Here is a 15,050-nt window from a genome sequence, read left to right on the forward strand (position 1 = left end):
TTTCTTTTTTTTTTTCCCTGTTATAGTAAGACCACTTCTGTTAACTAACCAAAGGCTAACCACATTCATGACAAATAAAAAAAATACGTAAAACTTGACTTTCCACGTAGTGAATAATGGAACAAAAGAACCAGCTTTGAATTACTTTCTATAATGTTTCCTTGTACTTGTTTAAAGTGTCATGCTTCAAAAACGCACAGAACTCCATAAGCACCACTACGTCTTAGCACACAAATGTTCAGGTTCAAAGGACTTGGAACATTACAAGCACCTACTGTTTCTGTAAAAATGTTCTGGATAATCAGCAGTTTTGAAAAACATTGGACTGCATACTTAGAACTTCAGATATCAACAAAAGAAAATTTCCAACACTAAGACATAACAGACATAAAACAATTACATTAAGTATCCCAAACTATTTTTAAAAGATAGCTGTAAGAGAAGCAAAATTACTTTCATATACCTTCTTCATAGATTAATCCAACAATGGTCACAGCCTCCCTGCTTACTACAAAGATAGGATTCTCCTCAGTTGTTCTGGGGAAGTGCTGTGCCAATCTGCCAGGCTCTAGTATTAAGCGCCGACCTTCATATATCAGTTCTTGATTCTGAGATGGTATTTTTGTCTGTTTGTAGACCAACTCATGAAATACAGCAGCTCTATAACACAAACAATATAATTGGTAGCAGTTAGGCTCACTATGATAGTTCAACAATTCTGATTTTGTATTATTTAAATAAAAATTGCTTTTATTTCTGATTAATTAAGAACTGGGTTTACACATAAAGCACTTGACTTCTAAGTAGAAAAAAAGCAGCATGCTGCCTAAGGCTCCAGGTTGCTGTGTTACAAAAATAAATGCTATTTCCTGCAAAATACCAAACTTCCTTTCTACCTCTGATTTTTCGCAAAAGCACGTCTATCTAAACAAACTTGCTCTGGTCTTAAGGTCAGTAAAAACAGGCAACAACAGATGAGGGGAAGGAAGCATACTTAAGTTTTCTAAGGCGTACCCTTTTCTTCAAAGGAGATGGATGGTCTCTCCAAAAGAAAAGTCTGGTGTTTTACATGTCAAAAAATTAAATTCAGCCTGTAGGCTAACAGATAGCCAGATTATTTCCTAAAACAGCAGTGATAAGGAAGAACAAAGACACTGTAATTTTATTTACAGCAATCAATAGATACAAGGATAAGAACTTATAACACCACCACACCTCTCCCCACCACAAAAACCTACCACCACAACAGCAACCAAGAAACCAAGCCAAACCAAACGAGCAAAACCTCCCACAAAGAAGAAAAACCTTCAGTACACTAACAGGAAGGACCAGTTTGCCTCCTGTGCAGCACTAGTACACTACAGCTTCTTAATACTACAGCTAGTTTATAGAAGATCATACATGTAAATAAAAATTTAAAAATAGAAGCAAAATTTCTCTGCAGAAACACTATTTGGGCTGTCTCAAAAGAAAAATGATGGAATAGAAAAGAAAAATTGAAGTGGACAGAAATTTATTTACACATTTGATGAAATAACAGGATGTATCCATGTATTAGAACTAAACACATGCTCTGTATTATCTGTAATACAGCAGAGAATATATTTGTATACCTTACAGCTTTTAACATTAGCACTTCATGGTCATAAAGTGAACCCCATATAAATCAGGATCCTAAACTGTACAAATTACCACTTCAGAAACCCTGTGAGAGTTTTACATCAGAGACAATGTGTGCATTTTGCATGCTTGAGGACAAGATAAGCAAGAGATGAATACAGTGTCCAGAAAACTACTTTGTAAATAAGGAACATATACAAATGGGCGATGAGTTGGCCTCTATTGGGAAAACAGACATATTGTTAACACATCCAGGATTAAGTCTGTGTTCTGACACTAAGTAAGACTAAGTGTAAGATCAGTTGATTTGACCTTCAATGACTTTATATTTATGTTTGGTCAACATGCTTCTAAATGCACTATGACTACACAGGAGAATTGCGCCCTTTCGCTTCCTCAGATAAACTGCCAAGGAAAGGCTGCTGAATCTGTAACATTTGTAACATTTGTGACATGAGGTCACAGGCTACTGAATTTGCAACTGTGGTGATCTGAGGTCACAGTGCTGTTAGCCTGAACAAGAGCAAAGTAATGAAAATAGAGAACACTTACGTATTATAGTTGTGAATATAAACTTTGTGCAAGGTCATCTGCTGTAATGAAAAGATGTGGATTATTATTCGGTGCAGTACGTCACTCGTCTCTGCAAAAAACTGGTCAAATCCCCAGCATTTTTCCTGGTCTGCTTCAAGAATATTCGCAAGGACAGGTGTGAGCAGTACTTGCAGACCCCTAGAAGACACCAGGAAGAGATGAGACAACTTGGTTCTACTTGGAACATTTTACCTTGCAAACCAATTGCAATAATTCATTTGACCTATCCAAATGAATTCATACTTCCTCATGAATACACATCTATTTTCCCTTACAAGAATATGTCAGCGCCTTTTTTCCTACAGCGAGCAACAAAATGTTCAATGGCAATGTCCATTGTTTTTCATAAACACACTTACTTTAAATCTTTCATTTTTAGGCTTAACTATCAAGTATTTTTTCTTGGTACTTGAAATATTTCACAGACAGTGCAAAAATTACATAGAATTTAGTAAGTCTACATTGTTGAGCTGAGGCTACCTTCTACCACTGCAGTAGCATTTTACCCAGCTCACCCCCCACACCACAGTGTATCACTCTGAAGCAAGCTACTGCCATTTAGGATTTGCTGGTGGAGATGCAACACTGCTGCTTTCAATCAAAATCAGCTGGGTTAGAAAAGACTCATTATTTAAATTGTCAACACTAAGAATTCATCCTGACTGAGATGGGGCTAAATAAATACTCTGCACATGCAGCTTGAATGCTGCAAAAGAACCCATGCAACTATTGCCTTACAGTTGTTACTGTTCTAGGAGAAAGGTCAGCTTAAATTTCTCACATTTCTACCTTAGGCACCTGAATGGATCTTTATGGATCCCACTCGTGCATTATCATGAACAACTTCTCCAAAATTTTAACATTATGTACACATCAAGCCAGGGTAACAGGTAACGTCCTGAAGCAAGCTGCAGCGGCTTGCAAGCACACTGCTGACCCCATTAGAGGTCAGTGGATGCTGTGCTCAAACTCACTTTAGTACTAAACTTATAACACTAAATACTGTTTGAATGCTACTTAAAAATATTACTGTGAAGAGATGTTTAATGAAAAAATCTGCTTCCTTTATAATTTCAAGCACTTCAATTATACGGAATAAGCAGAGGAAACAAATGAGCAGTACTACAAAAACCACATACAAAGCGCAAGTTCTGCCCACTCTGAACTAATGAATGGATATAAACCAGACTTTGAGTCTACACCCCTTAAAGATGTACATATTTGGCTTTCAGAAAAGTTTGCTTCTAGAGTCTCTTCATAGAAGAATTTATTTCCTCCTTTACCATGAAGGATTAGTAACGTTAAAGTACGGAAGAAGTCTCAGGAAGGTAAATGGGTTATGGGAGGTATTTTCCAAGTCATACCAAAATTACATCTTTCATGGCTCTTCCTATTGAATATTATGGACATAAAAAGCAAAAATATGATGATAAAATTGAAGAGATACGAATATGTGTTAAAATGTGCTGTGACCTTTTTCCTAGCAAAAAATAAGCCTCTGAACTGTCTTTGCTCATCATTTCCTTCCTACTGCCTAATCTTTGTCACGTCTGAAGTCACATTCTTGCAAGAAATGAGGGCCATCAAAGGTATTGATTCTTCATTCCTGAGGGTAAAGAAAATGCAGTAATAATCTTTCTTTTCAAACCACATCAGATGTGCTCATTTGTAAATTAGCAATCATAAAACTATTTGGACAGATGTGAAGGAAAAAACCACTTTATAACCAAATATCAGACTGTACAGATGTACTGAAGAGTTCAAAGAAAAAACTGCGTCAAATCTCTGCTCCAAAGACACAATCCTAGAATATGACTGGAAAAGTCCAATCAAGTGGCATTGAAACATTTTTTGAACATTTTTTTGTTCAAACTTACTTTGAAAGGCTACAAGAAATAGGCATCTCCCAGCTCCACTCAATAGGTCCATTCTCTGCTTTCTGTACTCCAGAAATAGCACCAGAAGGCTTTCCAGTGATTATTTTATACCTGCAACACATTACAAAAATAATGGAGACTTCAACTACTACCTCTTATACATACATAGGTCTTGTAACTAATTCTCAAAGGGGCAGCAATAATACAAATTAAAACAACAGGTTGGCCTAAATTTGTATATGGTGCAACAGTTAGGAAGTTTCACTTACAAGCTGACAGAGCAGTGCTAGAAGAGTTAGCTGGAGAAGTAACTTTGTCTACTTCAGCCTTGGGGAAAAGTTCAGGAGATATTTCCAGCATACTGAAGGAAACCAAAGGTTTTCACAAGAGTTAATTAATCAAAGTCAATTTAGTTCAATTTACACATTAAAATGCTAACTTCTAGCATGTTCTATAGCAAGAGATGACATTTAGCCACCACAAGGTGGCTTGGGCATATAGAAGGAACATCCAGAAATCTGGATACAATTTGGCATTGTTTAACTTTGCATTGCACAGGTAAGTATTTCTCAAATTTTTCATGAAACGAATGAGGAGCAATAGGCTTTTTGCAATAGAAAATTTCAGTTGTGCTTTCTCTTTGGGGAGGACAAGGTGTATATAAAACATCTCTCAAACATCTACGACAAGAATTCTTACAGGGAAAAAAAAATCACAAGATAGGCAATTTCTTCAACTAAGGAAACTGGAGTCAGCTTTACACGGAGTACCAGAACAGAGATGTTATTGATGTGTTAGAGGTCCCAAGTACCACCTTGCTTTATTTTTAAAATGCAACACACAGAAAAACAAAATAGAATCAGACCAAGATGAAACAAGAATCAAATACAATCATCACATCACAGACACAACTTCTGTTTTCCGTTCAGGAGCCACCCCTGTTATCTTCAGCTGCAGTCCACAACTGTACTACTCAAATGTCAGTCTCATGGGTAGTGCACCCATTTCAAGACTGCTGGGGAAGACCACCATTTAAAGGACAACAAAAATTTGCAGCACTGAAAACCCATTTCAGAATACCGTAATTTTGCCCAAGTAGCCAAGTTATATACACGACACTGCAACAGACCAGCCTAGTGCCAGGCTGAAGAAAAGATGTGTGGAAAAACATCAGTATTTTGGGGAGCTTAATTCAGGTCCTTCTCAATTCAAATGCTTAATTCAGATTTTAAGGTGTCACACAGTAAAATCCCTGTTGAAGCAGAATGTTTCTACTGATTTTGGCTGGGATAGGTTAAGTTTCTTCATGGTAGTGTATGGTACCATATTTTGTATTTGTGACCAAAACAGTGTTAATAACACAGGCATGTTTAGCCATTGCTGAGCAGTGCTTACACAGCATCACAGCCTCTTCTACTTTTCTACTGCCCCACCAGCAAGTAGGCTGGGGGCAGGCAAGAAGCTGGAAGGGGATACAGGAGGACAGGTGACCCAAGGGATATTCCATACCACACCATATTACTCAGCAACATAAGCTAAGGAGAAGGTGGGGAAGAATTTGCCAGGGTGGCATTCGGTCAGGGACTGACTGGGCATCAGTTGGCTGGTCATGAACAACTGGGCATTTTTCTGCATTACTTGTTTTTCTTGGTTTTGTTTCCCTTTGGGTTTAAGAGGCAAGGGTTGCTGTTTGTTGTGGGGCTTTTTTTTACTTATTAAACTGTCTTTAACTCAATCTATGAGTTTTTGCACATTCACCCTTCCAATTCTCTTCCCCATCCCACTGCAGAGGACTGAGCGAACAACTGTGTTATGTTTAGCTGCCTACTGGGGCTATACCACAACAAATGAGTATTTTTCCTTAAATATTTTCACTGTTTTAAATTTTACTGTATGTGTGGAGGATTTCTTGGTAAAAAGCATTTAAAGGGCTGATGTGATTTACCAACATAAAATTCTCTTTCTAGATTACCTACATCACTTCCTTGTTTCTACGAGGTCCTTCGAAAGGTCGGAAGGGCAAACTCCCTGTTGCAGCATGGTAAAAGGTGACCCCTATGCTCCACAGATCAACTGTTGCTCCATACTTTTTCTGATGCTCTTTTCTCAAAACTGCTCGCTCATACATATCAGGATGCTAAAGAGGAAAAAAAAATGTTAGAAATGCTTTATGAAAGTTTATAAAGATAAAAACCCAATCTATCCTTCCACAGCAAGGTAATTTGTCAGTCTAAGCTTTCAGTTCTTTTAAAAAGCAAATCTTGCCTGTATCATAGAAGTTCCTTAAGCTATTCTGACAAATATCACTATATTCCTAGGTGTGACAGTCACTTTTATTGAAAACTTTGCAAAAAATATTTTAAAATTCAGCTGAAGAGTGACTACTAGTATAAAAGACCACTAAAGAAGAGAAGAAATTCAGTATTCCTCCAGATGATTTTGAAATAACAGAAACCAAATTGAAAAAAGATCCATAGTAGAGGAGAGTATCAGTTATGATATACATGTGAGAAAACATGTCAGGAAGAAAATCATGCTAAGGTGCTTGTCTTGATACTTCTCTACCTGCCTCTCTTTGGCCAAGGTTTCACATGAATCTTAACTGCACCTAACGTCATCCAAGTAGCTCAAACACAAACTAAAACCCATCTACAGAGATAAAGGCAAATATATTCATAACTAAAACATTGTTGTTCCTCCTTTCACACAAGGCAACAGTTGAAGTTGGACCTGGAAATTATTTCAAGGCTGATGTATTTTAGCAGAAAATGGCATGACCCAAGGTGAAAAAGCCCAACGGAAAGTTATAAAAACAATTATAATACAAAGGTTTAAATACTAATTCCCAACAACATGACCTTCACCTATTCAACTATAATCACGGAGGGCCTCAGGCTTCAAACATTGCTTCAATTAAATTAAATCATATGGGCTTACTAAATATTCTTCTGTGCCATAGAGAGAAACAAATTGTTCATCATCTTCAAGTTCTCTTGCTGCACCAAAATCTGTAAGTTTGTAAACAGACTGACCATCTTCACCTATAACACGCATTATATTTCCTGGTTTGATGTCACGGTGCACTATTCCATTCTCACGGAGATGATTCATCCCAGCCACTTCAATTGAGAAAATAAACACAGAATTCATGTATACATTGTGACACAGACTGGGCAAACACTGAATTGTAACTAGGAAGACATGCTTATGTTCTCATTGGGAAATGGGAATGAGAAGGGACACTCAATTAACAAAAAGACCATGACCACAGATTGCTTTTTTTTTTCTTTCCAAACAGCTAAATTACAGCATTTCCTGCTCTCAGTAACATCTTTCCCATAAAGCAATTTTTATAGCAGGTAAATTAGGAAGAAAATTTTATAGCAGGTAAACACAAGTGAATCATATTATTTTTCTATTTTACTCTTCTGAAATTATCACTAGAAGTCAGTTCAATGTGTGAAAAATAATCTTGAAATAAAGAAAAAAAATTACATCAATACTTTACACAGAAATGGCTTCTTAATGCTGCTACCTACACCAACATAGACACAAATGAAAGATGTGATTCCGTAAGACCATATTAATTTGTTCAATTAGTTGACAGTCATTTAAATTTGTCTCTTGCTGTTTCAAGATAAACAAAACAAGTATGAGTTTGTTTCAGTCAACAAATTAGACCTAAGTCTACATACCCACATCTCTCAAAACAATTAAGAACTCAGACTCCGGCAAACCAAAGGCATTAGACGGCTCCTCTAAAACTGTGTACAAACTCCCACATGGACAAAATTCCATAACTAGTACTTTGTGTCTAGTAGTTGTCTGAAAAAAAAAAAATCAAAAGAGATTAAGAATCTGACTGTTGTGACACCAATGTCAGAAATTATCAATAACCACAAGATCTTACAATCAAAAAAGAAAAGCAAAGTAAAATCTATAGCTATATCATAAATCCCATTCTTGTGATCTTCAAAAGAAGTACAAGTGGATTTTTAAACTGTTTCATGTATTCCAACTTGGAGAGGGAAAAATAATTGAGAAAGCCTCAAGTTCTAGGCACTAGCAGGTTGATAGCAGTATTGACAGGTGGACAAGTGAGAAACTACACACCATAAGTGCTGAGAGTACTGACTGTCCTTTACTCTTTACTCATCTCAGCATCTCGGTCATTTCACTTGATCAGTCTCAGTTTCAGTTCAGCTGCTGCAATTTACATACACTATTATACAGTTCTACTGTATAATAGTATCCTATGTCACCAATTTAGTTGGTAGCAAAGGAAAAACATAAAATTGTCAGGATTACCAAAACACCTTCAACTATAAACAGTTCCATTATTCAACTATTAAATATTGATACATGTAGGGAGCTTAAAAATCCTAATTCAAGATAAAACTTAGGACAAAGGCTTCTTGAGATGAAGAATCATCAAACACAAACCTGTGCCTACACACTGAAGGTGTTTCACCTCCTGAAAGCAAGCATGTTCTTTCAAAAGCAACAACGACAAAGAAGAAAGAAAACCAAAATATGGTGGTGGTTGGGTGGGAGTATTTGAATCATCATATATGATACCATTCTTTAAAAATGTAACTCTATGTTCTATATTTATGGATAAAACAAAAAAACAGTAACTGCGGTTACTTCCACGTATCTCAGATCACAACTACAACAATGCATTACCTCTTCCTCAATGGCAAACAATTTGACAATGTTCTTATGATTTAGTTTCTTCAATACTTCAAACTCTCGCATCTGAACATCCACAGGACGAAGGAAACTTATACTGTTAAATACTTTGACAGCATATAAATCCCCAGTTTTCTGTTGAAAACAAACAAACTACTCATCAAACAGAAGCAAAAGATTGTAAATGTACACATAGACATTATCCAAGAATTTTGAGATCTTCTGTTGTACATGTGAGCATACCCAGACTAGAAATATTTCAAAATAGTATTTTGTGCTAAGGTGGAAATAAAGGTTCTGCTAAAAAAATTTAATTGGTTTAATTTAATATAGACTAGAAGCAAACAGACTAGCAGAACGGAAACTCCTTAGGTCACAAAACCTAAGTGCTTTTGAAAAAAAGAACAGTTAGCATAAGAAAGTCTACACATTTAAGAATTACTCATAAACTTAGCTGAAAAATATTTTTTCAGCAAGTTACTTGCACTTATCAATGAGAGGCACACACATACTTGGCTTGCTTAAATTAAAAGACAATTTCTGGTAGCTGAACGTTACTCTCTCTTTCTTTACTGTTCTGTTTATACTGATAAACCAGTATTTTGATTTTTTAAAGGCAGTTTCAAGCACTACATGCCACTCATGTAAAATCCTGAAGCAGTTCAAACCCACATAGTAAGTGTCAGAAGCACAATTACAAGCTTAATCACACTTGTACTCAAGTCAGACTAAGCCCCAGCTGGTAACTTCTGTCCCTTTCCCAGGGCAAAGCATCTCCCTGTACCCACTCTAGGAATAAGCTTGCACTAGCAGTTTGCGCTAGTGATTATTTCTAAGGACACAGCCTTCCTATGCTTCGACAAGGTGTGCTTTGCAGCAACACTCACATGCACTACTGGTGTCCAGGTAAGAGCTTTCTCCCACTGACAATGAGCTGCAGGTCACAGGCTCAGACTAGTGAGGGTGATGACAGGTGCAACCATGAAACTAGTTTACAGGGGAATCATTCTGTGTTGAAATTCACTCACCCAGAAAAGGACATTAACCACTAAATTATTGCTTACAGTTGTTTCACACTTAAACGTGGAACACAGAAACACTATAGCCTATAAATCACTTTGTACTGATTTCACACAGACTGTCATTACTGTAAGGGAACTTTTAACAACTACACTTATCTTCACTTTGTGAGACATACTGTGAAATTCACAGGAATAGAATGACCTACACAAGTAAGGTCATCTCAACCCCTCACTCAGGTTGCAACACACACATACATCAGTGTATCATTTACATGGCAAAAAAATTACTATTTTGCACTGATTACTCAAGGCACATCACCAAGAAGACATTTAAAAAGCACTGACTTATAGACAACAACTAACAACAGCTTCATCCACTACAATAAGAATATTTCATGCACAGAAATAATAAAAATCACCAAAACAGGTTTTAAAAGAACAGATAAAAAAAATTAAAAGACAATTTAATGAAGATATAAATCATAGGATTGTATAATAGAAACTGGTAGGTCATTTATTCCTATTCAAAGTCTTAAACAAGGTTTATTTTTTCCATAAAATTAAAGAAAAAGGAATGAAGAATTCGTAACAGTTAATATTTTACAAGGAAAAATAATACAACATTACAACAAGTACAACATTACAACATTAAAAACAAATCCTTAGAAATCTAACTACAGAACTCTAATTCAATGGACAAATACTAAAAATTAAAAACTAAGCATGAACAATTACACAGATACATTTGCTTTAGGCCTAAATCTTGAACTTTTTTTGTTGATTTCAAGAAGCAACTTGCATATGAAAGTTCCTCACAAACCTTCTGTCGTCCCCGGAAAACATTTGCAGTAGCTCCCTGTCCTAGAATGTCAGACAACAGCCAGAGGTAATTTGAAGTGCTCTGCATCTTTGCTCTTTGATTAGACAGTTTTCTTTTTCACCTTAAAAACAGAAAGTTCAATACACTGAATTATAATGTAGTAAAATACATGAAAGGGACTTATTTTAATTAGAAGGAAATATAAATGTCCAAACCCCAACTGTAACTCCAAAGACATGGAGAATTAAGGACAACCAAGTAGAGGAATAAGAGGTGAAACGTTGGAAACAAAAAGAAGCCCAACAATCAAAACTAATGCCATTGACACAACACCTCTCTGCATTTAAGGTCTATATTCCCCAAACTTTGTGTGAAAAATCAACTGGAAAGGTGAAAGCTTTATAATCCCTTTAGTGTTGTACATGGTGTTTAAACGATAAAGTAACAAAATATATAGAAAAGAGTCAAAACCACGTGCACAAGATCTTCTAAAGGAAAGCAAGACCTGTAACTGAATTCCATTATTCTGTACATATCCCAAAGAACAGACATTAGAGATGATGGCAGATAAGTACACATATTTTAGATTACTTTGGCTCTGGAAGTTGCATTTCAGTAGAACTGTAAAGGAACTGGACTAACAACTCACAGAATGCTCCTTTTACATGAGCTCAAAAAAAGTCACAACGCAAGTATTTTCATTCACTTGCTAGATGCAGCAATTACTACTGAAAGAATTTAAAGGACATTTCTCTCATTTCTAAAATTTCATATGGGGTATGTCACATCTAGAGAGACAGCCTGGCTTTCCCATTCTTCCTGAAATATGAACTGTCAAATACCCAAATGTCTTCACAAATTCAAAAGGAAAAAAATTTTGATTAAATTAAAATTATTAACATAAAATAAAACATTAGAACTGCCAGATCTTCCTGTTTGCCAAAACAGCAGAGATGCAGGTGAATATGCTTAACTTTTTGGTTTAACACACTGATTTTGCCATTAAACCTAGCAAAAGGCTCTAAAATCAAAGATTCCCAAACCTAAAGAATCTCAAAAGCAGAATGGCAACTGGACCAGGGGAAGCTCCTACAGTAGCTGTAGCTGTCTTTGCTCAGCTTGGCAGGGGACACTGCATGTTCCTTGCACGTGATACTTGACAGGAAACTGCTGACTGATACTCAAAGAAAGAAGCCTTTTCTGTAACTATTGAAGAAGAGGCATGACAGAATTTCCTGTGTTTGTCACCAGAAGGTGACTGGCACCTTCTGAGAGCTCCCTGGTGCACAAGGTGACACAGGAGTCCCACAGTGCACACCGCAGGAGAGCGGACCAAGCCGCATGCCAGCCACCATTCCCCCACCATTCACCCACCCTGCCCCGGCAGGCAGCTGGAGCACACACCCGGGCACTGCTCCTGATCCTACCGTGCTACACTGCAGGCACACGCGTTCTCATGACTCTGAGCACATTTCTCTGCGTGTAGTGACTGCAGATTGCACATTTTCATTTAGCTATTTGCTCATGTGAGATGTGAAGTTTCTTGCAAAGCTGTCCCAAAACATCTAGGCGATAACAAGTAGCATACAGAATGCAAAGACACAATGCAAAGACCTGACATTACTCTGCAACGAATTGAGAGTCATGCAGCAATGCTATTTGCAAAATCTAGATAAAGTTCTTAATGCCTCTAGAAGGGACAAAAGGTTTTATGTCAAATCTAAACAACAACAACAACAAAAAAACCTAACACCACATCCCCAACCTTTACAACTCTTGGTTGACTCTGACAAGACAATTAGCAAAAGTAGAATAAGATGACTTCTCCCACGGGGCAGTTACTGTAGATGCCAAAGAGCTATCTGTGATGCAGACATAGAAGGTAAGGAAGAGAGGATGCAAAGAAATAATGCACAGCCTGCTCTGCAAACCATCTGTAAAATTTTCAATTTAAAACATTCCTCACATAATTAAAACCCTGCTTGTAACAAGCCAGCTGGCACATTACCAGTAACCATGTATTTTGTGATTTACTTCAAAGCAACATTCATTAGACTCATACCAAGACATAGAACCATAACAAATCCTTTCTAATCAGACAGAAAGTGCACAGAAATTCTTCATCGAAGTCTATTCAAATAAAAACAAAAATTAGTAGCCTATTGAGAAACTGAATTATTACCTTTCCCAAAACGATAAAGGCAGCTTACGTACAAGATCAGCTCTTTTTCTTTACCTTCCTACTTTATAATTAAGTATGCACAAAGGTCAGTGGATGAAAAAACAAAAGGACATGACTGCAACAGATGATCTTCAGTATCATTCAGTAGATATTAAGAAAAACCCCAAACCAGCAAGTCATTTAATGGATTCTCAAGGTCTGGGGTTTTTTTCACTCTTAAAACTACAGATATAAATATATCAATAATAATCCCAGGGTACATATTAAGCAACAAAACAAAGTCAGTATTGCACTGTTACCCTTTTTTTGTTGAAAGAGTACGCTCTTTTTGGCAGTCTTCACTTTTTAGGTATAAAGTCTCATTCAGCTTTAACCTTCAAATTATAACAATTAGATCGAATAACATTAGGCCTCCTTTGATTTAATACTTTGCATTCTCTGACAAAGTCATAACTGATCTTTGCTAAATACTTCGCATGTCAAGTTTTCTTTTAATTTCTTCCACTATATTCCTAAATCAAGGCACTAAGGGTTTCCTATTAAAATAAATTTAAAAAAAAGCTCTAACTGTATGATTGATCCTGTCACTAGACTTAATGCTGAATTTTCTGTTTCTTCACATCATACTTATGGTCATTAAGCTTGGTATTAGATGAGTCAAAAGCTCCTCACATACATCTAAAGAAATCTCTCCAGCTAGCAGCTTGATTTATTGGCCCCCATGACTCATTAGCATTTCAGGGGCTTGAGGGCTGCTTTTTAGGTGTTTTCTATTTAATATTTTTCTGCTTCTGGTCACGCTACTACTTTTTTAACTTATTAGCAGAGGGGATTGTAATAAAAAAAGACTGCATTGCTAATGTGATTTTTTTAAAAACTCCCAATGCTTTGAAGCAGGAGTATTGACTGCTTCTAATTAATATGAAGGAGTTTTCTGTTACCTCAGGCACACGGGATAAGCACACAAAGCAGGTATGGCTCCCCTGTTGACAGCTGCAATGTACAACTTCACCAGGCAAGCAAGGACAGATGATGAAGTTAAAGTGATGGCTCTTTCTGTTTAAGGGCAAGATCCTATAGGCAACCAAAGCCAACAGGCAAGGTGCTGAGGCTCCAAATAAATGTTACTTACAGTCTGGTAACTATTAACACTTTATACTTCCCTGTATGCCCTCTCTCAAGGCTTAGAAAAGAAGTTTCCTCCCTTAAAGCTCCTGCTTGCTTCAGCTGCAACCTCCTTACAGGAGTTTCTAGTCCACCAGCTAGCATCTGAATCATGGAAATACCGTGCCCTTAGCCACACATGGTGCTGCTTGAACCCTAAGGAAACTGCACATTCTTTCAAAGGCACACAAAACAAATGGCAAGCCTGGCTCCAGTGCTGCTCATCACCCCTACTCTCGGCATGTCCAGTCCGTAATGCAGGAAGAGGACTGGCCTGTCTGGGACTGCAGCTCCCGGAAACCAACGGAGAGCCACGGCCCTCTCTCAGAGACGTGGGGTACGGCGGAAACATCCCCGGGGCTCATCCCCACAGCAGGACGAGATTCCCGAGGTAAAACCTTAACAACTCCTACAGCCATGAAGGTGACGCCGCTTACTGAGGCGCATTCACGGGGATATGTCACCGAGACCGGGGCAAAGGCCAGGCCCCGGGCACGCCGCCGACGCCACGGGCCGGCCGCGCCTCGTCCCTCCCGGGCTGCACGGCCGGGCCCGCCGCTACCTCGGGGCGCGCCGCCGCCGCCCGCGACCCGGCAGCTCCCGGGAAGGCCCCACCGCCGCCCCGGGAAACTGAAACCACCGCGCCCGGCGGCGGCCGCCTCCCCTCGGCACCAGCGCGGTGGCGGCAAGGGCAAGCAGCCGCCGCAGCCCACCTCGGCTCGGCCCTCCGCGGCCACCCCCGAACCCGCCCTGCCCGGCCCGGCAGCCCCACGCACCAGCCGCCTCCCGCCGGCCTGCCCAGCGCCCCGGCCGCTTCCGGCTTCCTGCCGCGGCGCGGGGAGGCGGAGCGGGCCAGGCACCTCCCGGGCGGCGCAGCCACCGCGCCCTTCCCGCCCGGCGGGGACGGAGGGGGAGCCGTGCGCGGTGGGGCCGAGGGAGCAGCGCCCGCCCCCGCGGCAGTGAACCGCGAGACAGGGGAACATCTGGGAAACATGGGAAAGTGGGAGTCGGATGTTGTTCAAAAGTGGTCACTCCGGGTGTTTTCGCTGGCGCGATGTTCCCAATAGGCTCGGAGCGGT

The 15,050-nt window shown here is 38.9% G+C and overlaps 1 protein-coding gene across 1 annotated transcript in view; it reads right to left on the reverse strand.

Moving 5' to 3' along the window:
- TBK1 (TANK binding kinase 1) overlaps positions 1-14,848 on the reverse strand; it is a 28,335-nt gene extending 13,487 nt beyond the window's left edge. The window contains exons 1-9 of the mRNA XM_048301305.1: positions 14,748-14,848; positions 10,626-10,746; positions 8,778-8,918; positions 7,787-7,916; positions 7,029-7,210; positions 6,068-6,228; positions 4,092-4,202; positions 2,173-2,352; positions 464-660 (exon numbers count right to left, since the gene is read on the reverse strand). Of these exons, the coding sequence (XP_048157262.1) occupies positions 464-660; positions 2,173-2,352; positions 4,092-4,202; positions 6,068-6,228; positions 7,029-7,210; positions 7,787-7,916; positions 8,778-8,918; positions 10,626-10,712 (1,189 nt within the window). The 5' untranslated portion in view covers positions 10,713-10,746; positions 14,748-14,848. The remainder of the gene's footprint in view (positions 1-463; positions 661-2,172; positions 2,353-4,091; positions 4,203-6,067; positions 6,229-7,028; positions 7,211-7,786; positions 7,917-8,777; positions 8,919-10,625; positions 10,747-14,747) is intronic.
- Positions 14,849-15,050: the final 202 nt, after the last annotated feature.

Source organism: Corvus hawaiiensis, chromosome 4, assembly GCF_020740725.1.
Source record: "Corvus hawaiiensis isolate bCorHaw1 chromosome 4, bCorHaw1.pri.cur, whole genome shotgun sequence".
Lineage (NCBI taxonomy): Eukaryota > Metazoa > Chordata > Aves > Passeriformes > Corvidae > Corvus > Corvus hawaiiensis.